Source organism: Oncorhynchus keta, chromosome 36 (assembly GCF_023373465.1).
Source record: "Oncorhynchus keta strain PuntledgeMale-10-30-2019 chromosome 36, Oket_V2, whole genome shotgun sequence".
Lineage (NCBI taxonomy): Eukaryota > Metazoa > Chordata > Actinopteri > Salmoniformes > Salmonidae > Oncorhynchus > Oncorhynchus keta.
The window spans coordinates 14,205,726-14,232,083 of NC_068456.1; the positions used below are offsets into that span (position 1 = coordinate 14,205,726).

The following is a 26,358-nucleotide window of genomic DNA, read 5'->3' on the forward strand; positions in this document are numbered from 1 at the left end:
TGTTCATCAAAAATTGTGAATATGTAAGTTGTTTAAATAAAGAGCTAAATGATTTATTATTATTAGTGCCCTGGTCCTATAAGAGCTTATTGTCACTTCCCAAGAGCCGTGTTGTGACAAACTCACACATTCTTATGTTTAATAAATGCATCGTATAGTGTGTGGGGCAGGCTTACAATGGTGGCAAAAAACAACATTTGAGAGTGCGCTGACCCTGATGCTAGAGGGGGTACGCAGCTGGAGGTTGAATGTTTGAAGGGGTACGGGACTATAAAAAGTTTGGGAACAGCTAGTCTATATGATCCGTAAGGGGGTTGTGCGGATCTGGCCATACTCGTAATCGTATCCGTAAATTGACAGTTGATAGTCAGATCAGATAATACTCAATCTGAAAAACATGTTTTTTTTTAAATTCCTTAAAAATGTCTGCGCACGTTTGTAGAAAGCACAACATCTCCAGATCAAGAGTCTAGAGTATGAGTGTGTTCTTAAAACATGCAGATGAGTTAGTGGTCACTCAGTCAGAATGCGCATCTGTGTATTATCTATTGTTTAGTCTTTTTCATTGACGTTTTGTCTGTATCCTTGCTTCCATATCACCCTTCCTGTCTCACTATCCCCCACCTGGCTGCTTCCTCTGATTCCACCATACTCAGGGATACATCTATTCTCCATCCACTCTGATGTCCTACCATGTGATTCCTCCACCTTTCCTCCTGGCTGTCACTGGATTCAATGTTTTACTGTTGTAATATTACATTTATCTGTTTAAGGTTTTGTTTATTATAATTTTCGCTAGGCGTTTATTGTCTTGGCATTTCAGTATAAATATGCATTTTTTTTTTAAAGAATGCCTTCTACAGGAATGCCAAGACAAAGGCTTTTTAAATCAAGACGCTCATCCTTCCATTTTCTTTAATAGTACGCCTGCCTTGATTGGAAAAGTAAGCACCACAATTAAAGGGGAGGCCATCATAACCTTAATTTTTCTGCCAGTCATAGACTGACCAGACAGGTCGCCCACCATAATGCATCGGCTGGACCGGAGGCGGAAATGACACTCGCGCACGAAATCAGTCCAGAGCCTTTCAGTTCATGTCCTGCCGTAAACATTAGCCTACCACCAGACACAAAATTGGTAGCAAGTCGTTTGAAGCCTCCCAAGAGAATCCAACATCCTCTCCAGACCTTGTGCTGTTGCTCCAAGGTCGAGGGATTACCAAGACTAGTCATAATCTAACCTTGAGACAGAACTCAAACCAAAACAGACATCTCAATGATAAAGACTCACAGCACAAAAGCAAATGCACACAGTTGGTGCTGTGCCTTTCCTTTATCACTGAGGTGTATTTTTGTTTTCACGGCTTTGGTTGAGTTCGGTCTCAATTCTACAACATTAAATATATTTTGTGTAAATCTATAAATGGACATTTCATACATGTTAAACATTTGAAAATATTGTCTTTTGATTATACCTTGTGTTGATGTTATGAGCTTATTTGTATTTTTGAAGTAATTGTGACTGAACAAGTTAAATATTTCATGTAAAATATTTAGGAAGAATAAGAAAATGGAATAATGAACAACATGTCAGCGATATGGTTGATAATGTGATAGTGTGTGTTGGTGCTGTCTTTTCTTCATCATTGAGATGTACAGTGCCTGCAGAAATAATTCACACACCTTGACTTTTTCCACATTTTGTTGCATTACAGCCTGGGGAAAAAAAGTATTGAATTTAGATGTTTTTTGTCACTATAGCCTACACACAATACCCAATATTTTCAAAGTGGAATAACTTTCGGCAATTTTTTTTTTTTTTTTACAAATGAATTAAATGGACTGATTACACTTTGGATGGTGTATCAATACAGTTGCCGGAGAGGAAGGAAACCATTCAGGAATTTCACCATGAGGCTAATGGAAGGATGGATCAACAACATTGTAGTTACTCCACAATTCTAATCTAATTGACAGAGCGAAAAGGAAACCTGTACAGAATAAAAATACATATTCCAAAACATGCATCCTGTTTGTAATAAGGTACTAAAGGAAAACAGCAAAAAATGTGACAAAGCAATTCACGTTTCATTCTGAATACGAAGTGATATGTTTGGGGCGTACCCAATACAACAAATTACTGAGTATTTTAGTAATTTAGCAGACACTTTTATCCAGACAGATTTTTAACTTCGACGGCTCGGGGGATTCGAACCAGCGACCTTTCGGTTACTGGCCCAACGCCTAGGCTACCTACCCTACCACCCATGTTATGGGCATGCTTTTAATCCTTAAGGGCTGGGGAGTTTATCAGGATAAAAAAATTAACCAAATGGAGCTAAGCACAGGCAAAATCCTAGAGGAAAACCGGGTTCAGTCTGCTTTCCACCAGACACTGGGAGATATATTGACCTTGCAGCAAGACAATAACCTAAAACACAAGGCCAAATCTACACTGGAGTTGCTTACCAAGAATAAAAAGCATTCCAGGCGAAGCTGGTTGAGAAAATGCCAAGAGCGTGCAAAGCTGTCATCAACGCAAATGTTGGCTACTTTGAAGAATCTAAAATGTATTTTGATTTGTTCAACATTTTTTTGGTTACTTCACAATTCCATGTGTTATTTCATAGTTGTGATGTCTTCACTATTATTCTACAATGTAGAAAATAGTAAAAATATAGAAAAACCCTTGAATGAGTAGGTGTCCAAACCTTTGACTGGTACTGTATATATTTGCAGACACATACACACACACTTTTAAAGCAGACTGTAGCATAACTGTTTTCTTTCAATCAAAATACATTTTGTCTAGTGGTGCGAGCTGTTGAGTTTTGAACACATGAGAAAAATGACAGTAACACTATACTAGGCTATTTAATTTGGTTCTGTTATGTAGAATACTATCATTATGTGATCTTGCAGACATTGATTCAGCGTTGACCGAACTAGACGAGCACCATTCTCCACTGAAATTCAACAGAGTAGTCTTTTCCTTCAGAGAGTAGACGCAAAAGCTTAGGATTTGTAGCTATCAGGAAGAGCCCCCCGCGGTTCTAAAGTTCTGATGACTCTTTCAGCCATCAGAGCATCCCATGTAACACCCTAAAATCTCAACTCCCGCCACCCCTCTTCTCCTCACACCCCAACAACCCACACCCCAAACTAATGTGAACAGACTGGTTTTCTTGCTCTGATAGCAACATATTTCCTGCACTGGCACATTTACAGTACTATTTAGTTGGGGCAAGCAGACAGATGTGTGAGGTGAAAGACCACAGGTTTATGAGCTGTGAGTGTTGCCACGGCTTGTTATGGTAGGCTTTAAACCAAACTCCGAATGACAGAAGTTGAAACGTTCTTCCTCTCTCAGGGCTGAATCCTAACTTGAGAAACTCCAACTCTTGACCGAGTCTCTCATAAAGCGTGTGTTTTGTAAAGTATATCCTAGGGTGTCTGTGGTTGGAGTCTCAAGTGATGACAAACACACTTCTCTATTGGTGACCTGCACACAAACACAGCAGACTGATTGGGGGGGTCTGCTAGACCAGGGAAAGAAAGCTACAGCCAGTTACACTATGGTGATAGGGAGAAATACTGCTGTAGAGGGTAATATGGGGCTGAGTGTGCCTTTTTATGTGGCCTGTTTTGGGGAAGAGATAACCACTAATAACTGTTCCAGGGGCAGATATGTCAGAATGTTATAGGGCAACAGTGACAGGAACAATGTGTGGAGACAGCTGGCTATGTTATGCAGTTGGGCAATTCCACGGTAATGGATTTACACTCACATTTTTCACTTTAAAAATGTATGCCAAAACAAAAAACACACAACTCTATGCACAACGACTACTTTGAACAAATTACAAAAAACAATTTGCTGAAAAAACTGCAGATGCAAAGTCTCTGTGCACATACAAAGTTTGGAAACCGTAATTATGTTACCAAACCTTATGTTTTTGTAAAATGTTCAGTGCATTCCAATATTTGAAACGTTATGTACTTTGCCTTGCCATTGGCCAATTGAGGAAACCCGAGAGCATACACTTTGGCTCACACAATCTGCTCCTAAGCTACACTGTAACCTTGACAACACATGATTTAAAACAAATTGCCCCTGCAGGGAGCTTTGAACACAGGGAACCTGCTAGTCTCTAAAGGAGAGAGGGTAAAAAAAACTATTTTCTAAGTAACAAACAGCCAGTCTTAGCACACTTCTTAAATTCCTAACCGGTGACGAAAGTTTTACAAAACAACACCAGTCTGTTTTTCCCCCAAAGCTATGCTTAAGCATATTAACATATTTTAGGGCAGACTGGAAAACTGGCACCTTGGCAAGTATGTAATTGACAAAAAAAAGTTACTCTTTTGCAGAGAAAGTGAGAGATTTGAGAAGATTGTGGAAAAATAATGAAAACAGGTTTTCAGTCTAGTTTGGAAATCTATAGGGTGACAGCTACCAACTCTGGATTAAAAAAAAGATGTAATCAGAAACTGTAATCGTTAAACACTAGAACAGAAGTAACCTCTAGAAATGGAACCGCTCCTTAGATCACACATTCAAGTGAAGGTCTATCTGTGACTCCCTCTTATGACTCACCCAGCTGAACAGAAAGCAAACCTTCCAGTACTGAGTCACAATGAGCTTTGTTCCACCTGTATAACTCCTTTGTATTCTCCATACTTTCTCTGAATTCACAGGGTGAAATAACACACCGCTGATCACTTAGGGGCAATTTAGAGGGTGATGAGAGCATAAATTGGGATAATTACACAATATTGATATTCTATTGATATTATTAGTAAAAGTTGGTTATAGCCTTCTGAGGGCTATGTCTTCGTATATCTTATCAGGCCCACTAGAGTAGGCTTACTTCAATATTCCAATGTACAGTTTACACTTGTTGATTGCAGCACACCTTGCTTTAACAACTCAAACAATATTCCCCTGTTGCCTTGCTTGGCAAGCATTTTGAACTTTGCTTAGGGCCTATACTGTAGCACATTAATGACAGTCCATACTCCGAGAGTGAATTGCACAGCATTGCAAACGTCTTCTACTTCTTTACATTTTGTGTTAAAGTGGGATTCAAATAGATTTAATTTATTTTTTTTGTCAACAATCTACAGAATATACCCTGTCAGAGTGGAAGAAGAAAATCTACAATTTAAAGATTCATAAAAAAAATGTATATCTAAAATATAGTTGCTGCATAAGTATTCAGCTCCCTGAGTCAATGCATGTTAGACACACCTTTGCTATCGATTACAGCTGTGAATATTTTTGTCTATAAGAGCTTTACACACCTGGATTGTGCAATATTGGCTCATTACAATAAAATAAATAAAATAAAGTCAAGCTCTGTCATTATGTTGGAGGAACATGGTTAGACAGCAATGTTCAAGTCTTGCCATAGATTTTCAATCAGATTTAAGTCAACTGTAACTTGGCCCCTCAGGAAAATTCTGTCTTCTTGTAAGCAACTCCAGTGTAGATTTGGACTTGTGTTGTAAGTTATTGTCCTGCTGAGAGATTAATTCCTCTCCCAGAGGAATGGTTTTCTAGGATTTCATCTGTGTTTAGATCCATCCTGTTTATTTTTATCCTGAAAAACTCCCCAGTATTTGCCGATCTCAAGCATGTTTATAAAAAATAGATAAAAAAAAAAAAAAGGAGGCAGTGATGTGTTGTGTTTGACCCAAACATAAGACTTTGCATTTAGGCCAAACAGTGTATTCATTTGCAGTATTACTTTAGTGCCTTGGTGCATACAAGATGCATGTGTTGGAGTAATATCCCTGAGCAGTTTCATACCTGTCCTGCAGCTCAGAAGGATGACACTATCTTTGATGTGTCTGTCTGGGTGGTTTAATAAATCATCCACAGTAGGGCTGGGCGATACGGCGATATATATCGCACGACGATAGAAAAACGTCTATCGTTTCATATTATGCTCCATCGCTCATTTCGTTGCGTTACAAATCACTCTTTACGGCAATATCTTTAGTCAATTAGACGACACGTTGTGTTCTTCCACATGGCAATTTGCAAAAAAAAAAAACTAAAAAAAGGTGGAGAGTGAAAGTGACACAGAGCACGAGACACGGAGCTCGTACCTAAAAGAGGGGCTACTTCCGTCGCATGGATGTGGTTTGAGTATGAAAATTCTGACAGACAAGACAGTCGTCCTCTGCTAAATATGCCGCAGGCCGGTCCCGACAACAGGCTCAAACACCACTAACCTCTTTACCACCTACGCAAGAATCATGTGAAACAATACGGAGAGATTCTACGGATGAGACCCCAAAAAGTATAGTTGAGTGCTCAAAACAAACCCCCGACTCAGACGTTGCAAGAGGCTTTTCCTGCGGCACACCATATGGCAAAGAATCACAAAGATGGAAAGAGATAACAGCTGCCGTTACAACTTACATTTGCAAAGACATGGCCGCAATTTACAAGGTCGAGAAACAGGGATTTAATGAGTTGGTAGTAACACTTGCCCCAAGGTACCAAATGCAAATTGATATACAGTCGTGGCCAAAAGTTGACAATGACACAAATATTAATTTTCACAAAGTCTGTTGCCTCAGTGTGTTTAGATATTATTATCAGATGTTACTATGGAATACTGAATTATAATTACAAGCATTTCATAAGTGTCAAAGGCTTTAATTGACAGTTACATAAAGTTGATGCAAAGAGTAAATATTCGCCCTGACATGCTGTCAATTAACTTCTGGGCCACATCCTGACTGATGCCAGCCCATTCATGCATAATCAATGCTTGGAGTTTGTCAGAATTTGTGGGGTTTTGCTTGATTCCAAGCACCACCTTCCCTTTGAAGCTTCTGGTCTGTTATTCAAACTCAATCAGCATGACAGAGTGATCGCCAGCCTTGTCCTCGTCAACACTCATACCTGTGTTAATGAGAGAATCACTGACATGTCAGCTGGTCCTTTTGTGGCAGGGCTGAAATGCAGTGAAAATGTTTTTTGGGGGGATTCAGTTCATTTGCATGGCAAAGAGGGACTTTGCAATTAATTGCAATTCATCTGAGCACTCTTCATAACATTCTGGAGTATATGCAAATTGACATCATACAAACTGAAGCAGCAGACTTTGTGAAAACTAATATTTGTGTAATTCTCAAAACTTTTGGCAACAACCACTCCACAAATTTCTTGTTAATAAACTATAGTTTTGACAAATCGGTTAGGACATCTACTTTGTGCATGACAAGTAATTTTCCCAACAATTGTTTACAGGCAGATTATTTAACTTATTCTCTGTATCACAATTCCAGTGGGTCAGAAGTTTATATACAATAAGTTGACTGTGCCTTTAGACAGCTTGGAAAATTCCAGAAAATAATGTTATGGTTTTAGAAGCTTCTGATAGGCTAATTGACATCATTTGAGTCAATTGGAGGTGTACTTGTAGATGTATTTCAAGGCCTACTTTCAAACTCAGTGCCTCTTTGCTTGACATCATGGGGAAATCAAAAGAAATCAGCCAAGACCTCAGAAAATAAATTGTAGACCTCCACACGTCTGGTTCATCCTTGGGAGTAATTTCCAAATGCTTGAAGGTACCGCGTTCATCTGTACAAACAATAGTAAGCAAGGATAAACACCATTGGACGACACAGCCGTCATACCCCTCAGGAAGGAGACGTGTTCTGTCTCCTAGAGATTAATGTACTTAGGTGCGAAAGGTGCAAATCAATCCCAGAACAGCAGCAAAGGACTTTGTGAAGATGCTGGAGGAAACAGGTACAAAAGTATCTATATCCACAGTAAAATGAGTCCTATATCAACATGACCTGAAAGGCCTCTCAGCAAGGAAGAAACCACTGCTCCAAAATCACCATGAAAAAGCCACACTATGGTTTGGAACTGCACATGGGGACAAAGATCGTAATTTTTGGAGAAATGTCCTCTGGGCTGATGAAAGAAAAATAGAACCGTTTGGCCATAATGACCACTGTTATGTTTGGAGGAAAATGGGGGACGCCTGCAAGCTGAAGAACCCCATCCCAACCGTGAAGAATGGGGGTGGCAGCATCAAGGGACTGGTGCACCTCACAAAATTGATGGCATCGTGAGGTAGGAAAATGATGTGGATATATTTAAGAAACATCAAGACATCAGTCTGGCAGTTAAAGCTTGGTCGCAAATGGGTCTTCCAAATGGACAATGACCCCAAGCATCCTTCCAAAGTTGTGGCAAAATCACTTAAGGACAACAAAGTCAAGGTATTGGAGTGGCCATCACAAAGCCCTGACCTCAATCCTACAGAACATTTGTGGGCCGAACTGAAAAATAGTGTGCAAGCAAGGAGGCCTACACACCTGACTCAGTTACACTAGCTTTGTCAGGAGGAATGGGCCAAGATTCACCCAACTTATTGTGGGAAGCTTGTGGAAGGATACCGAAACTTTTGACCCAAGTTAAACAATTTAAAGGCAGTGCTACCGAAAACCAATGTGTATGTAAACTTCTGATCCACTGGGAATGTGATTAAAATATATCATTCTCTACTATTATTCTGAAATTTCACATTCTTAAAATAAAGTGGTGATCCTAACTGACCTAAGACAGGGACTTTTTACGAGGATTAAATGTCAGGAATTGTGAAAAACTGAGTTTAAATGTATTTGGTTATAGTGTATATGTAAACTTCTGACTTCAACTGTATGATGTTTTAATGCCAAAATAACATACAAAACAGGCAAGCCCTCAAATATATATATTTTAGGCCTATATTTATTCTGTTTGCAACTATAGTTGAAGTGTTTTCTATTTACCTTTTATACATTGATATTTTATATTTTGTTACATGCTACATTGAAAATTTGCCCCAAGGTTCTAAATAAAAGGAGAAGTTATCAAATGAGTAAGTACCTTTTATTTGTTGAGTATAATTCAACATGTAATATGAAAACAGCCTTTACGTGGTCATTTTATATAAACTATTTATTAATTGAATTCACAGAAAATGTACTATATCATGATATGTATCATTATCGGGATATGAGATTTTGGCCATATCGCCCAGCACTAATCCACAGCATAATTATTAAACTGACCATGCTTAAAGATATATTCAATGTCTGATTTGTTATTGTTAGCCATCTACCAATCACTGCCCATTGTAGTCGAATTTGTGCTCGAAATTCAATAATTGACTGAGTGACATTCCATATGTTGCATGTATGGGGGACAGAGGAAGGTTTAGTCATTAATAAAAAATCATGTCAACCATGTCAGTCATTTTTCTTCCACTTTTACATTAGAGTATTTTGTGTAGATTGTTTACAATTAAATAAATTTTAATACCACTTTGTAACACAATCAAATGTAAAGACATCCAAGGGGTCTCAAAGCTTTTCCAAGGCACTGTAACTGAGCACATGAAGTTGGCCCACTGTTCAGTTTACAGTTACAATCTCTCTGTCCCTGACCGAAGTGTCTCAGCGCTCAATACACTGTATATCTCTATCGAAGCTAAAACAACAGGCAATAAATAGGTGGTGAATGACCACATCCTAGCCATTTTGGAATGACAAGAAAATAGCTTTAAAACTGCTCAATACTAACTCCGCCTCATTGCAAAATGTGTAGAATAGCATGAAATTCGCTTTCAAAATAGCATAAGATTAGCTGGGGGAGGGGGGCTTGCTCGTCCTCGCTCCACAGTGTCCTAGCCTACAGCTTCAACAAACCATGTTTTATATGTAAAACATAAACACACTTTCACACCATTTCGTAAGGGTCTCGAGCGACAAGTGTAGCTTAGTACAGTAGCGGAGGAAATATTCAGTTTCCATTCCTCAGAGAGGGATACGTGATGGAGGATTGTCAGGGACAATACTGGCAAACAAATACAGTAGAACCTATTACTGTCAAAACATGCACTTTTACACTGGCAAACAGGCTTTCTAGCATGGAAATTGAGAAATAATATGAGAAAAAAAAGTTGTGTGAGCTGAACCCTATTTGTCAACACACTGAAAACTTACCTCTTTCATAGGTGCACGCCCAGTCGGCAGAATTGAGCTCCTAAACCGACAACACTGCTGTGTGTAGGCTTATATAATAGCCTATCATTATGTAGTAAAATATATATGAAAAGTTATTTCTGTGTCATTGAAATTACGGTGTAGTTCATCGTAGAAAGTTGGGCTCCGCTCCTTTCCCGAGTCGGCTCCGTCCAAGATTTGCCCTAGTGCCTTTCCATTTTCTTTCCTTCATCCACCGCGCAAACGACCTCCCCCAGGCATCGACGTCTGGAGAACAAAACAAAAGCCAGACGGAGTGGCAGGATAAGGAGTTTTGTATGTTAATTTGCAAACGCTATTTCTGCGCATGTGCATGCTTCTTTTTTTACGTGGCTGCTGTACTCAGTGCCCCGCTGCCGCCCACGTACTTGATTGCCTTTGTCTCTTCACAGAACTTCATGTTGTAGAAAACTGTTCGAACTATTGCCTTCCCTCAGTAAGCTACTAAGCAAAAGTGCGATTTCCTACAAACTTGATGTTGTCCACAAAACTGTTTTTAGCTATTGCAATCCATGCCTCATTAAGCATAAGAACGATTTCCTGTTCTTTTTTCATGAGGGGATAAGTTATTCACATGTTTTACACAAAATACATTATCAACATGTTCGTACAAACAGTTCTCAGCATTGCAAACATAAGCACGAATCAAACAGGCAGTCTATTGATTTCATGTTCTAAGCTGCTGTGTTAGTTATTTACTCTGCCATGATATCAGCGTATATGGTATAAATGTGGCACTGGGCAACGATAGCTACGATTTGGCAACAACTATAAAGATTAGCCTACATCATCAGACAAAACGATGATTGTTTTTGCCCCGTGTAAGGAATGTGTTTTGCTTGTGCAACTGCAATATGCGTTACAACAGACAGAAAGAGAAGGTTGTAACTTCATTAAAAAAACGGAACAAAGCAACATGTAAAGTGTTGGTCCCGTGAGATGAAATTAAAGATCCCAGAAATGTTCCTTATGCACAAAAAGCTTATTTCTAAAAAAATGTTGTGCACAAATTTGTTAACATCCATATTAGTGAGAATTTCTCCGTTGCCAAGATAATCCATCCACCTGACAGGTGTCGCATATCAAGAAGCTGATTAAACGGCATGATCATTACACAAGTGCACCTTGTGCTGGGGACATTAAAAGGCCACTAAAATGTGTAGTTTTGTCACACAACACAATGCCACAGATGTCTCAAGTATTGAGGGAGCATGCAATTGGCATGCTGACTGCAGGAATGTCCAACAGAGCAGTTGCCAGATAATGTAATGTTAATATCTCTTGTATAAACCACATCCAACATCGTTTTAGAGAATTTGGCAGAGTCCAACTGGCCTCACAACCGCAGACCACGTGTATAAATTGAGCGATTTGCTGATGTCAATGTTGTGAACAGAGTAGTACCCCATGGTGAAAGGTATAAGCGACAACGAACACAATTGCATTTTATCAATAGCAATTTGATTGCACAGAAATACTGTGACAAGATCCAATCAAATCAAATTGTATGTGTCACATGCGCTGACTACAACATGCACTTTACAGTGAAATGCTTACTTTACAAGCCCTTAATCAACAATGCAGTTAAGAAAAATATAAAAAACATTATTTTAAAAAAAGTAACAAATAATTAAAGAGGAGCAGTAAAATAACAATAGCGGGGGCTATATACAGGGGTCCTGAGGCACATTTTAAAAAAATGTATCTGTGACCAACATATGCATATCTATATTCCCAGTCATCTGAAAACTCCATCTCGTAGTGTATCTCAGTGATCCGTAGGCACGGCCGAAATGTAATCCCTGTTGCCTTTCACGTCACATGTCTTCACCTGGAATTGCGGTTTTGATTCTATGGAATACATCGTTCTTGTCAGACATTTTACTTTTTGTAGCATGTTACGATAATTAAGTTAAGGTTAGCTAAAATGGAAAAAATTAATCTAACATTTGACTTTAATTTCACAAAAGCTGTATCCATTCTAGCCACGTTCTGGAATTACTTAGGCAAGGGTACTTGTTATTTTATACCTCAATCAGACAGAGAAGAAGAGGAAGAGAGAGGGTTAGGTCCAACTCAGCAGAAAAGTGAGTTATTTTTCATTGTTTTTCCCAACAAGTAAGGAATTTTTGTATTGACGTCAATGAGACAATGTCGAATTTGGTCAGCAAAAATAAGTATGGCTTATTTGCTATGTGAGGTTTATTTGAACAAATACAATTTTTGCAATGCTTAAATTGTTACTAGTGTACTGACATAAGTAGGACATGTGACATTAGGTGACATGCAACTTTAAGAAAAACACTTTTATATCAGAGTTGTCTCAAGATGGCTATGCATATTCATGGCATGAAGCCAGTAGCATAGCATCTCTCTCAATTGAATACAGGCTGCTAATGTCAACAACCCTCATCTAATATTTAAAAAAATATTTAGATGCATCAGGGAGGTGGGAGGTGACCAAGAACCCGATGGTCACTCTGACAGAGCTCCAGAGTTCCTCAGTAGAGATGGGAGAACCTTCCAGAAGGTCTCTGAAGCACTCCACCAATCAGGCCTTTATGGTAGTGGCCAGACAGAAGTGACGCCTCAGTAAAAAGCATGACAGCCCGCTTGGAGCTTGCCAAAAGGCACCTAAAGAACTCTCAGACCATGAGAAACCAGATTATCTGGTCTTGTGAAACCAAGATTGAACTCTTTGACCTGAATGCAAAGCGTCACATCTGGAGGAAACCTGGTACCGTCCCTACGGTGAAGCATGGTGGTGGCAGCATCATGCTGTGGGAATGTTTTTCAGTGGCAAGGACTGGGAGACGAGTCAGGATCGAGGGAAAGATGAATGGGGCAATGGTTCTCCTTCCAACAGGACAACGACCCTAAGCACACAGCCAAGACAATGCAGGAGTGGCTTCGGGACAAGTCTCTGAATGTCCTTGAGTGGCCCAGCCAGAGCCCAGACCTGAAAATATTTGTGCAGCAACGCTCCCAATCTAACCTGAGAGAATCTGCCGAGAATAATGGGAGAAACTTCTCAAATACAGGTGTGCCAAGCTTGTAGCGTCTTACCCAATAATACTCGAGGCTGTAACCGCTGCCAAAGGTGCTTCAACAAAGTACTGAGTAAAGGGTCTGAATACTTATGTACATAAGGTATATCTGTTTTTAATTTTTAATACATTTGAAAACATTTCTAAAAACCTGTTTTTCAATTTTGAGGGGTGTAAGAATAAGGCAGTATTCTATATATTGGCTGGTGTATTTACAGACATATTCAATCTCTCCCTATCCCAGTCTGCTGTCCCCACATTCTTCAAGATGGCCACCATTGTTCCTTTGCTCAAGAAGGCAAAGGTAACTGAACTAAATGACTATCGCCTCGAAGTACTCACTTCTGTCATCACGAAGTGCTTTGAGAGACTAGTCAAGGATCATATCACCTCCACCTTACCTGTCACCCTAGACCCACTTCAATTTGCTTAGCGCCCCAATAGGTCCACAGACCTATTTCTGCACTGTCGGAACTAGAAGGACAAGCACTTCGCTACACTTTCAATAATATCTACTAACCATATGTGTGACCAATAAAATTTGTAATATAACAAAATGAGGAAAAAGTGAAGGGGTCTGAATACTTTCCGAATGCACTGTATGTACACTCACCGGACAGTTTATTAGGTATTAGGTTCAAGAAAATGTATCGCTCATACAGACAGAGTCACATGGCAGTGGCTTGCTAAATAAAGCAGGCAGACAGGCATCGAGGCATTCGATTACATACAGTTACTCTTCAACGCGACTTTGAGTGTGGTATGATCGTCATTGCCAGGCACACCGGATCCAGTATCTCAGAAATGGCTCCCCTTTTCATGCACAACAGTGTCTAGGGCAGGGTTATTCAAATCTTACTCTATGAGGTCCGGAGCCTGCTGGTTTTCAGTTCTACCTGATAATTAACTGCACCCACATAGTGTCCCAGGTATAAATCAGTGGAACTGGCTTCGAGGTCCACAGTTGAGTTTGAGGGGTGTAGTCAGTGGCAGTCCTGTGAGCTGGTGATCGAGGTGGGGTCATGGTATGAGCAGACATAAGCTACGGACACAAACACAATTGCATTTTATCGATGGCAATTTGAATGCACAGAGATACCGTGACGAGATTCTGAGGCCCATTGTCGTGACAATCATCCGCCGCCATCACCTCATGTTTTATCATGATAAGGTACAGTTGTCGGAAGTTTACATACGCTTAGGTTGGAGTCATTAAAACTCGTTTTTCAACCACTCCACAAATTTCTTGTTGACATACTATAGTTTTGGCAGGTCGTTTAGGACATCTACTTTGTGTATGACACAAGTCATTTTTCCAACAATTGTTTACAGACAGATTATTTCACTTATAATTCACTGTATCACAATTCCAGTGGGTCAGAAGTTAACATACACTAACCTTCCTTTAAACAGCTTGGAAAATTGCAGAAATTATGTCATGGCTTTAGAAGCTTCTGATAGGCTAATTGACATAATTTGAGTCAATTGCTTGACATCATAGGAAAATCAAAAGAAATCCGCCAAGAACTACAAAAAACAATTGTAGACCTCCACAAGTCTGGGTCATCCTTGGGAGCAATTTCCAAACGCCTGAAGGTACCACGTTCATCTGTACAAACAATAGTACGCAAGCATAAACACCATGGGACCATGCAGATGTCATACCGCTCAGGAAGGAGACGCATTCTATCTCCTAGAGATGAACGTACTTTGGTGCGAAAAGTGCAAATCAATCCCAGAACAACAGCAAAGGACCTTGTGAATATGCTGGAGGAAACAGGTACAAAAGTATCTATATCCACAGTAAAACAAGTCCTATATCGACATAACCCGACATGCCGCTCAGCAAGGAAGAAGCCACTGCTCCAAAACCGCCATAAAAAGCCTGACTACACTTTGCAACTGCACACGGGGACAAATATGGTACATTTTGGAGAAATGTCCTCTGGTCTGATGACACAAAAATAGAACTGTTTGGCCATAATGACCATCATTATCTTTGGAGGAAAAAGGGGGAGGCTTGCAAGCTGAAGACACCATCCCAACCGTGAAGCACGGGGGTGGCAGCATCATGTTGTGAGGGTGCTTTGCTGCAGGTGGGACTGGTGCACCTCACAAAATTGATGGCATCATGAGGTAGGAAAATTATGTGGATACATTGAAGCAACATCAAGACATCAGTCAGGAAGTTAAAGCTTGGTTACAAATGGGTCTTCCAAATGGACAATGACCCCAAGCATACTTCCCATACTTCCAAAGTTGTGGCAAAATGGCTTAAGGACAACAAAGTCACGGTATTGGAGTGGCCATCACAAAGCCCCGACCTCAATCCTATAGAACATTTGTGGGAAGAACTGAAAAAGCATGTGCAGGCAATGAGGCCTACAAACCTGACTCAGTTATACCAGCTCTGTCAGGAGGAATGGGGCAAAATTCACCCAACTTATTGTGGGAAGCTTGTGGAAGGCTCCCTGAAATATTTGACCCAAGTTAAACAATTTAAAGGCAATGCTACCAAATACCAATTGAGTGTATATAAACTTCTGACCCACAGGGAATGTGATGAAAGAAATAAAAGCTGAAATAAATCACTCTCTCTACTATTATTCTGATATTTCACATTCTTAAAATAAAGTGGTGATCCTAACTGACCTAAGACGGGGAATTCTTACTAGGATTAAATACCAGGAATTGTTAAAAACTGAGTTTAAATGCATTTGGCTAAGGTGTATGTAAACTTCCGATTTCAACTGTATCTGTAACCAACAGATGCATATCTGCATTCCCAGTTGTGTGAAATCCAGAGATTAGATTAGGGCCTAATGAATTTATTTTAATTGACTGATTTCCGTATATGAACTGTGACTAAGTAAAATCTTTGAAATTGTTGCACGTTGCGTTCATATTTTAGTTCATTAAACATCGACAGGCAGTATTGTACACTTTAACTAAAAATGTTTAACTAAATTTAACAAAAAATTATTTAAAGTACTACTTGTCATTTTTTGGGGGTACCTGTACTTTACATTTTTGGCAAATTTTACTGTCACTTCACTACATTCCTAAAGAAACTAATGTACTTTTTACTCCATACATTTTCCTTGACACCCAAAAGTACTGGTTACATTTTGACAGGGAAATGGTCCAATTCACATACTTATCAAGAGAACATCCCTGGTCATCCCTACTGCCTGTGACCTGGCACTCACTTAACACAAATGCTTAGTTTGTAAATTATGTCTGAGCGTTGTAGTGTGACCCTGGCTATCGTTAATAAAATATAAAAATTGTGCAATCTAATTTGAAATTATTAATAATTTTACTTTTGATACTTAAGTACATTTTAGCAATTCCATTTTCTTTTGATACTTAATTATATTTAAAACCCAAATACTTTTAGACTTTTACTCAAGTAGCATTTTACTGGGTGACTTTCACTCGAGTCATTTTCTATTAAGGGATCTTTACTTTTACTCAAGTATGACAATTGAGTATTTTTTTCCCCCAATTCTGTAGAATACAAAATGTAGAAGCACTTTTTGAATGTGCAAATGCACGTTCCAGTTGTAAATGTTAAGGATTTCTGACCATTTGCTCACAAATCGTTCAAATTGTAGTTTTATTTTTGCGTTGTTGAATCGTTAATTTATTTGTGCGTTGTTGAATCGTTAATTTATTTGTGAGTTATCTTGAATATACACACAGACCCTGGAAGACATACTTGTAAAATAAACAAATCTCACTCCATACAGGTCAGCCAAAAGGTTTGGTGAACCACACTCCAACAATAAACTGATGTTCATTTCCAACTTTTAGCTCCATTATTCTTTAACACCTTCGCCCACTCATTCTTACCAACACTATTTTAAAAAACATCGCTGATGCCATTGCTCCGGCCAGGGTCGTTCACCCCGCTTTGTTGGGATTGTATTGTTTTCTAGCAAAAGACCCACGTTTTCATTACAAAAACAAGGAAACAGGAATGAATGAGAAATATGTATTTTCAAAAATGTATTTATGGACATTTACAATGTATTATGTCTGTTACAAGAAAGCTTATATGGACATGTATATGACTGACATATAGTAAATTGCTTTCGCGTCTCTGATATTCAATCATAACACTGAGTGACAATGTGCAGAAAGGTGGTGATTTGAATAACCTGGAAGCCTGGGTTTTCATGAGGATGAAAACACATGCCTACTTCAAACTGTAATGTCCATGGCATATTATGAGCCATGCAGGCCAATTGGGTTAACTATATATTTTCCAATACTCTCATTACAAGAATTAGACGAAATCTGCAGGAAAGCTTACTAATCAGTACCTTCAAAGCATGAAATGCAATACAACTTTTATCAACAGGTTTTGCAGCATGTTTGAATTAATTACACAGGTATTAACAGGGATAGCACACCATACCGGACAGATCTGTGATGATGAGGAGCTTCATGGGGTGTGTCTATTGGAGACTGTGCAGTGTGGGCAGAATCTTGAGAACTGTGTGAGAAACTGGACTTTGAGTAGAAATCCTCAATTTATATCAATGCATGATTCATGCAGGGGTCCATGTTACGTAGATCACAGGTTCGGCCCTGTATGAAGTAATATGGGCCCAACCGGCATGTATCATTTATGTCTTATTTTACGGAATGTAACAAATGTAGAGAAATACATCAATTTTAAAACACTGGAATATATTTAAATACCGTAAATCTTCAATTAACAGCTGAGTCTCAAATAGCCACCTGTCCCTTTAAATAGCAGGGCAAAGACATATTTCAGCAAATAAACACCTGTTTAAAATAAACACTGGGTATAAATGTAATTGTTTATGGAGGTTACCATAAATATTTGAGGATTTGTTACATTACATCATTCTTTAATGACTTTTAAAAATGGTAATCATACATTTTTAATCGCTGGTAAGAAACAGCTGTGAGCTAACTGGCAAGCACAAAAACAGTCAACTTCAGGAGTAGACCTCCAGAAATGCTGATTGCCCTCTAGTGGCGAACGTAAGAACTGAATATGCCATCAGAGAACAATTAGTCGTGGCCAAAAGTTGAGAATGACACAAATATTACATTTTCAAAGTCTGCTGCCGCAGTTTGTATGATGGCAATTTGCATATACTTCAGAATGTTATGAAGAGTGATCAGATTCATTTAAATTAACTGCAAAGTCCCTCTTTGCCATGCAATGAACTGAATCCCCACAAACAAATTCATTACATTTCAGCCCTGCCACAAAAGGACCTGCTGACATCATGTCAGTGATTCTCTCATTAACACAGGTATGAGTCTTAATGAGGACAAGGCTGGAGATCACTCTGTCATGCTGATTGAGTTAGAAAAAGGAGGGTGGTGCTTGGAATCATTGTTTTTCCTCTGTCAACCGTGCGTTACCTGCAAGGAAACACGTGCTGTCATCATTGCTTTGCACAAAAAGGGCTTCACAGGCAAGGATATTGCTGCCAGTAAGATTGCACCTAAATCAACCATTTATCGGATCAGGGAGAGCAGTTCAATTGTTGTGAAGAAGGCTTCAGGGCGCCCAAGAAAGTCCAGCGAGCACCAGGACCGTCTCCTAAAGTTGATTCAGCTGCTGGATCGGGGTACCACCAGTATCAGCAGCAGGCAGGTGTGAGTGCATCTGCACGCACAGTGAGGCGAAGACTTTTGGAGGATTGCCTGGTGTCCAGAAGGGCAGCAAAGAAGCCACTTCTCTCCAGGAAAAACATCAGGGACAGACTGATATTCTGCAAAAGGTACAGGGATTGGACTGCTGAGGACTGAGGTAAAGTCATTTTCTCTGATGTATCCCCTTTGATTGTTTGGGGCATCTGGAAAAAAAGCTTGTCCGGAGAAGACAAGGTGAGCGCTACCATCAGTCCTGTGTCATGCCAACAGTAAAGCATCCTGAGACCATTCATGTGTGGGGTTGCTTCTCAGCCAAGGGAGTGGGCTCACTCACAATTATACCGATGGACACAGCCATGAATAAAGAATGGTACCAACACATCCTCAGAGAGCAACTTCTCCCAACCATCCAGGAACAGTTTGGTGACGAAAAATGCCTTTTCCAGCATGATGGAGCACCTTGCCATAAGGAAAAAGTGATAACTAAGTGGCTTGGGGAACAAAACATCGATATTTTGGCTCCATGGCCAGGAAACAAACCTTAATCCCATTGAGAACTTGTGGTCAATCCTCAAGAGGCAGGTAGACAAACAAAAGCACACAAATTCTGACAAACTCCAAGCATTGATTATGCAAAAATGGGCTGCCAGCAGTCAGGATGTGGCCCAGAAGTTAATTGACAGCATGCCAGGGTGAATTGCAGAGGTCTTGAAAAATAAGGGTCAACAATGCAAATATTGACTCTTTGCATCAACTTCATGTAATTGTCAATAAAAGCCTTTGACACTTATGAAATGCTTGTAATTATACTTCAGTATTCCATAGTAACGTCTGACAAAAATACTTAGACACTGAAGCAGCAAACGTTGTGGAAATGAATATTTGTGTCATTCTTAACTTTTGGCCACGACTGTATTCTGTCAAGGAATAGAGGTGTATACTAAGGCAAAAAAAACCATGTGTGCAAATGATAAAAGTGCAGGAAATGCTGAAATGTATTCAAATGATGGAAATGAATGCTGAAATTAAACAATTAACTATGTAAATAAGAAACTGCTAGTTGGGAATGCATGTCAGAAAAATCCTACAAACGCCTGAACAATTTTTTTAAATGTTGTGGTGAAAATAACCCACACTGATTGCATTTATTTGTTACAATTGAAACATTTTGAGTCGCAGCGGTCGAAGGCACTGCATCTCAGTGCAAGAGGCATCACTACAGTCCCTGGTTCGATTCCAGGCTGTATCACATCCGGTCATGATGTGATAGGGCGGAGCACAATTGGCCCAGCGTCGTCCGGGTTTGGCCTGGGTAGGCCGTCATTGTAAAAATGATTTGCGTAGTTAAATAAAAGGTAAAAAAAAAAAAAAAAAAAAAAAAAACTCTATGCATTAAGGAAATAAATGCCTGTCTCTAATAAGCACCTGTTGTGTTCAGTGATTTAAGCAAATAAATGCCCGGGCTATGTAATTGAAGTTTTACGGTGAGCTGGTTGAGCGTTACTGTGGATGTGTAGGCAGATGTGTAGGCAGACCTACACATTCATTTGGACACAGGAACTCGACAGGTGGTTTGTAAAGCCGTCGACCACTCCCTCCCTGTCTGAATGGGGTGTACCGCAGCCATTTCTTCACCACGTCTGCAAACTGGTGATGTGTGGCCTCTTTGCCCACAGGGGTTCTTTTCAGAGCACCTAAAGTGACAGAAGTAGAGGTCAGTGCTGCACCCAAATTAACCTCCGAGGTTTACTTTCCAAATGTCTCTTTTTGTCTGTATGGAGACTGATTGGAATCCTTCTAATGAACCATCCATCCCTCCCAGTATGTGTAAGGTATGATAGTATGGACCTATAACGTCTGCATTGTGGAGAATGAGCCAGAATCACGGAATCCAGAAACAAAAAAATTGAACAATATTTAAAAAAAAATGTATTGAACAATCATGAATTTTCCTAAGATTACCACAAGACATTAATAAAAAACAAATCAGTGATTGATATTTTCCTTCAACTTTCTGAAGAGGCAATGGCACAGAAATGCCCGTCTGTGTGCGCGCATTTGTCTACCATTTTGTTCAGCCGTTAATGATGCTAATGTAATGACGACAGTCTTCTGGTAGATGGAAAGGCTTTACCTAAAACCTCCTCAATTAAATGTTAACAACAAAGTAGCCTATGCCTACCTGGCCTAATTATATCATGACTATTTGCAACAATCCAGTTGCCATTTGTTCTGCAAACTCTGCAATCACAAGCGCTACAGAAACATTGCTAACCAAACAGTATCTTGCTGGTGCTCACTTGCATTAAAAGGGTCCAATTATATATATATATATATATATCACCAGTCAAATTTGGCACACACCTACTATTTTCTACATTGTAGAATAAGTGAAGGCATCAAAACTATGAAATCATATAGTAACCAAAAAAGTGTTAAATCAAAATATATTTGAGATTCTTCAAAATAGCCACCCCTTGCCTTGATGACAGCTTTGCACACTCTTGGAATTGTCTCAACCAGCTTCGTGAGTTAGTCACCTGGAATGCATTTCAATTAACAGGTGTGCCTTGTTAAAAGTTAATTTGTGAAATTTCTTTGCATCTAAAAAAAAAATATATATATATTTTTTAATGTGACTTTGGGAATGAAAAACATTTTTAAAAAAAACTGAAAGCTGGAAAAACAAAACAGAGAAAAGTGAATGTTAAAACTAAATGGAATTAAGCAACAAAATATAAATATACACACTACCGTTCAAAAGTTTGGTGTCACTTAGAATGTCCTTTTTTCTCTATTAAATCAGAAATAAACATTGTTAAATTTTAAATGACTATTGTAGTTGGAAACTGCAGCTTCATTAAATAGTACCCCACAAAACACCAGTCTCAACGTCAACAGTGAAAACGCGACTCTGGGATGCTGGCCTTCTAGGCAGAGTTGCAAAGAAAAAGTCATATCTCAGACTGGCCAATAAAAAGAAAATATTATGATGGGCAAAAGAACAGACACTGGACAGAGGAACTCTGCCTAGAAGGCAAGCACCCCGGAGTCGCCTCTTCACTGTTGACAATGAGACTGGTGTTTTGCAGGTACTATTTAATGAAGCTGCCAGTTGAGGACTTGTGGACAAACTAGCCACTAATGTACTTGCTCAGTCCTCTTGCTCAGTTGTGCACCGGGGCCTCCCACTCCTCTTTATATTCTGGTTAGAGCCCGTTTGCTCTGTTCTGTGAAGGGAGTAGTACACAGCGTTGTACGAGATCTTCAGTTTCCTGGCAATTTCTCACATGGAATAGCCTTCATTTCTCAGAACAAGAATAAACTGACGAGTTCCAGAAGAAAGTCTTGGTTTCTGGCCATTTTGAGTCTGTAATCAAAACCCCAAATGCTGATGCTCCAGAAACTCAACTAGTCTAAAGAAGGTTTTATTGCTTCTTTAAATCAGAACAACAGTTTTCAGTTGTGCTAACATAATTGCAAAAGGGTTTTCTAAAGATCAATTAGCCTTTTAAAATGATAAACTTGGATTAGCTAACACAATGTGCCATTGGAACACAGGAATGATGGTTGCTGATAATGGGCCTCCGTACGCCTATGTAGATATTCCATTTAAAAAATCAGCCGTTTCCAGCTACAATAGTCATTTACAACATTAACAATGTCTACACTGTATTTCTGATCAATTGATGTTATTTTTAAATGGACAAAAAAAATGAGCTTTTCTTTAAAAACAAGGACATTTCTAAGTGACCCCAAACTTTTGAACGGTAGTGTACATATATCTTTTATAGAGTCTTACGGAAGAGAACCCCTTGGAGGCGGGTGTTTCTGAAGCTCCTTTTCTGGCCGCGGCCCACCCAGTTGAGCTCAGAGCCCACAGCGAAAGATAGCACAGCCTGCATGAGCCGTCGCACTGCATCATCCACTGTGGCCCCGCCCATCCGTGACAGGTGAGACACCTGTCATATATATATATATTAATATTAATAACACAATCACTTACCATAATGTAACAGTATAATACCACAGTAGGTAGTGTGCTTGTTGCTGGTTCAAGCCCTATCGGGTCACTCGGTCCACCTACCATTCTCTTCTGTGCTCCGGCATCCTCCAAGTGCCTCTCTGTGTCATCTAGCTGCTCCATGGTCCTCAGCGGGATGTCGATGTCTAGAGCCTCCACCTCCTCTTCTACCTCCGTAAAGCTCTGGCCCTGAACCCTGGCCTGCAGCTCCCTCAACACTGCCCACTGTCTCTGCTGCTCCTCCTTGATCTCCACCAGCAAGGAGATTATTTTACGCTGGGCAGCAGTCTCTGAGGAACAGTGGATAGGAACAGATTTGGGATGACACCAGAGTCAAGGTAGGGGCCCCAAAAAGTTGTGTTGGTCAGTTAGTTTGTTGATTTGTCATATTGTGTCACATTTTAGAACAGTAACAGACCTGGTGTAGTTAGTCATTTCTCCCATCAATCTAAAACAAGAGTGTAAGCGTCATTGGCAACTGTAGCTAACTCTTCATTCAACTTTTCTTTTGTTGCTACGACTAGTTCCTGTAAAGATGCTGAGAAATGCTAGATGTGCAGCAGTTAATGCCAGGAACCTCTTTGCGCGGTTCAAAACATGGATTTATTATCTTTCAGAGTTATCTTGCTTTTGTAGAACCACCTGCAACTGGACATTTATAAGACTAATGTTTTCCAGAATCGAGAATTGAGAGTGTCGGCAACACCAGATTAGTTGAAAAATCGATGGTGACCTTTTGTATAGGCAAACCTGTAACGTCCAGTACAAACAAACATATTTGGTTATATCACATTCTGGCGTACAAACTGTAGCAATTTAAAAAATTTAGCCTGAGATCGATTTTATTAATCCTGCGAATCTGATTGGTCACACAGCTGAATAATTAATGCAATTCTTCGTTTTTATCGCTGCTTGTTACTTCCAAGTAGGCTAGATACAAAACAAAGTGAAGAATTCGGTAATATTAGAACTACATTTAATCAGGGTAAAACGTTACCTGCTGATGACGAGGTACCTGGCATCAACAACTTTTCCCCAACACCACCCGTGCTAAACGTCGCACTCAGGGACTCAACGTCAAAGTTGACATCAGGTCGTCTTGAAATATCATCTTTGGGAATATCCTCCGAGCGTCTCGAGACATGTTCCGCAAGATTGTTCATTTCGTCGGACACAGCTGAAAGTCTCTGCTGGAGTGTTTCTAGAGCTATGTCTGCCATATGTTTGTTGACCAAACCATCCATACGTCGCTGCATCGCCCAGCTAGAAGTATCTCCATTATTATGCTCCATAAAATTCCTCAAACAGTCGACCTCCTCAACGTTTAGTTTAAACCAACAAAAACCTTTCTACAATGTCTTTCTATCGTTCAAGGTAAACGCAAATGTGGACTAGTGAGGGAAAAACGGAAGTGGTGATCAAACAGTCCACAGCCACAGCACGATATCACGTTGCAACAACGTCACAGTAATGTTGCGAGCACATCGAGGGAGCTCGATTCATCCTACCCGGGCGCCCGGGCAGCGGCTGAAAGTTGATTGCATTCGATTTGGAACCGGGCTTCCTCTCGGGCGTGAGCCAGATCCCCCTTTCAGTCCGACGGCGTAGTCGGCTCAAAACAAAAGTGATGTAATTAAAATTGTGTAGCAATGTGTAAGATACTGTGTTTTCTCATGTTAAAGTGATTGCTTTAATGGCATTCCCAATTAAAACTAGTTTGAAAATTCAAACATATTTTATACAATACTTGTATGTTTCTGGACAATGCACCATGCTACCTTGTTGACAACATACCAAACTACGAAGATTTACTGTCCAATTTGAGAAGGCCTGAAGACGTGCCGGGCCATAGCTTGGTGTACCCCGGGACAGATTAATCGAGACCCCACGTTGGGAAGGCCGGAATAACTACATTTCCCAATAGCACCAACAAAACAATAATTTCCTACGGGTTGACAGCATATTTTGTAGCGTTCAAAACAACTGGGAACTTGAAAATCTCCGACTTCCGACTTCAATGCGTTCAAGACAACTGGGAACTCTGGAAAAAAAAACGAGCTCCGATTGGGAAAAGTCGTTTTGAACGGTCATCCAACTCGGAATTCCAAGTCGTGGACTCGGGCCTCATCTTAAACATGTGAAATGGATATGTACAATTGAATAGTCATGGATGTGAGCTGATAAAACTTGTATTCATGTTATCCCATTGAACTGTTTTCATAAAACAGGGGACTACAAAACTTGTAAAATTCCATAAGAATGACAATAAGTTTTAACCTAATATCTTAATGAGAGCAGCAAACCATCACACATAGTCAGTCTTCTTTAAGATGTATTTTTACCATGGGCCAGTTACTAGAATACTAAAATAAATATAATTGGCATCAACAGTCCCAACATTGCATTTTACTACATTGTAATGGAAAGAATGGGGCATGTTTATAGTCCTCATGATGAAAACAGTTAAAGGATAACATTGATTATCATTTTAATCTGCCCACATCCATGACTATTGAAATGTACAAATACATTTAACGTTTGAAGATTGATTAAATTATGTGAATAATTTATCATCTTTACATATCTGACACACCTGGTTCATTTGGATGTGTATTCTACATCACCACCAACACATCATTGAGCCTACTACAATTATATTTCATACAGGTATGGTCATGCTAAATTGATCCAATAAGACGCCATTGAGTTGTTTGGTGGCAATATTGGAAAAAGGTTTCTGTGTGGTTAATATGTATATACTGTGATGCCCTATATCTACAAATCTTTTTAAAATCTTGTTCTAGCTGAGTGTGAAATGTGGTGCCTCTATAACCAAAGTTACAATCCAAAAACATAGCTGCCCCAGGTTAGGGCTCTGTGCGGGTCAGTCAAGTTCTTCCACACTGATCTTGACAAACTATTTCTGTACTGACCTTGCTTTGTGCACGGGGGCATTGTCATGCTGAAACAGGAAAGGGCCTTCCCCCAAAGTGTTGCCTCAATGTCATTGTATGCTGTAGCGTTAAGACGTTACAGTTGACACTGTTAAAACGTTACAGTTGACACTGTGCATTCAGGCAGGTAGCATTCTCCTGGCATCCGCCAAACTCAGATTTGTCAGTCGAACTTTAGATGGTGAAGCGTGATTTATCACTCCAGAGAACGCGTTTCCACTGCTTCAGAGTCCAACAGTGGCAGACTTTACACCACTCCAGTTGACGCTTGGCATTGTGTATGGTGATCTTAGGCTTGTGTGCGGCTGCTTGGCCATGGAAACCCATTTAATGAAGCTCCCGACGAACAGTTCTTGTGCTGACGTTGCTTCTAGAGACAGTTTGGACCTCGTTAGTGAGTGTTGCAACCGAGGACAGACGATTTATACACATTACGTGCTACAGAACTCGGTGTCCCGTTCTGTGAGTTTGTGGGGCCTACCATTACACGGCTGAGATGTTTCCACTCTACAATAACAGCACTTACAGTTGAACGTGGCAGCTCTAACAGGGCAGACATTTGCCGAACTGATTTGTTAGAAAGGTGGCATCCTATGACAGTGCCATGTTGAAAGTCACAGCTCTTCAG

At 39.8% G+C, this 26,358-nt stretch overlaps 2 protein-coding genes across 3 annotated transcripts in view; both read right to left on the reverse strand.

The window, feature by feature from the left end:
- rin2a (Ras and Rab interactor 2a) overlaps positions 1–10,361 on the reverse strand; it is a 56,875-nt gene extending 46,514 nt beyond the window's left edge. The window contains 2 exon segments of the mRNA XM_035754294.2: positions 1,684–1,716; positions 10,024–10,361. Coding sequence (XP_035610187.2) covers positions 1,684–1,700 — 17 coding nt within the window. The 5' untranslated portion in view covers positions 1,701–1,716; positions 10,024–10,361.
- A 6,731-nt stretch (positions 10,362–17,092) lies between these two features.
- On the reverse strand, positions 17,093–24,402 carry si:dkey-187a12.4 (uncharacterized). Of its 2 annotated transcripts, none has more exons than XM_035754299.2 (4): positions 23,774–24,391; positions 22,840–23,066; positions 22,555–22,714; positions 17,093–20,446 (listed from the first exon to the last, which is right to left on the reverse strand). In XM_035754299.2, the coding sequence occupies exons 1-4, from the start codon at positions 24,066–24,068 to the stop codon at positions 20,253–20,255; spliced, it is 876 nt and encodes a 291-aa protein (XP_035610192.1). In that variant the 5' UTR covers positions 24,069–24,391; the 3' UTR covers positions 17,093–20,252. The 2 variants fall into 2 exon arrangements, with proteins under 2 accessions (XP_035610192.1, XP_035610193.1); XM_035754300.2 differs by lacking the exon at positions 17,093–20,446 and adding an exon at positions 20,476–21,292 and having other exon boundaries at positions 23,774–24,402.
- Positions 24,403–26,358: the final 1,956 nt, after the last annotated feature.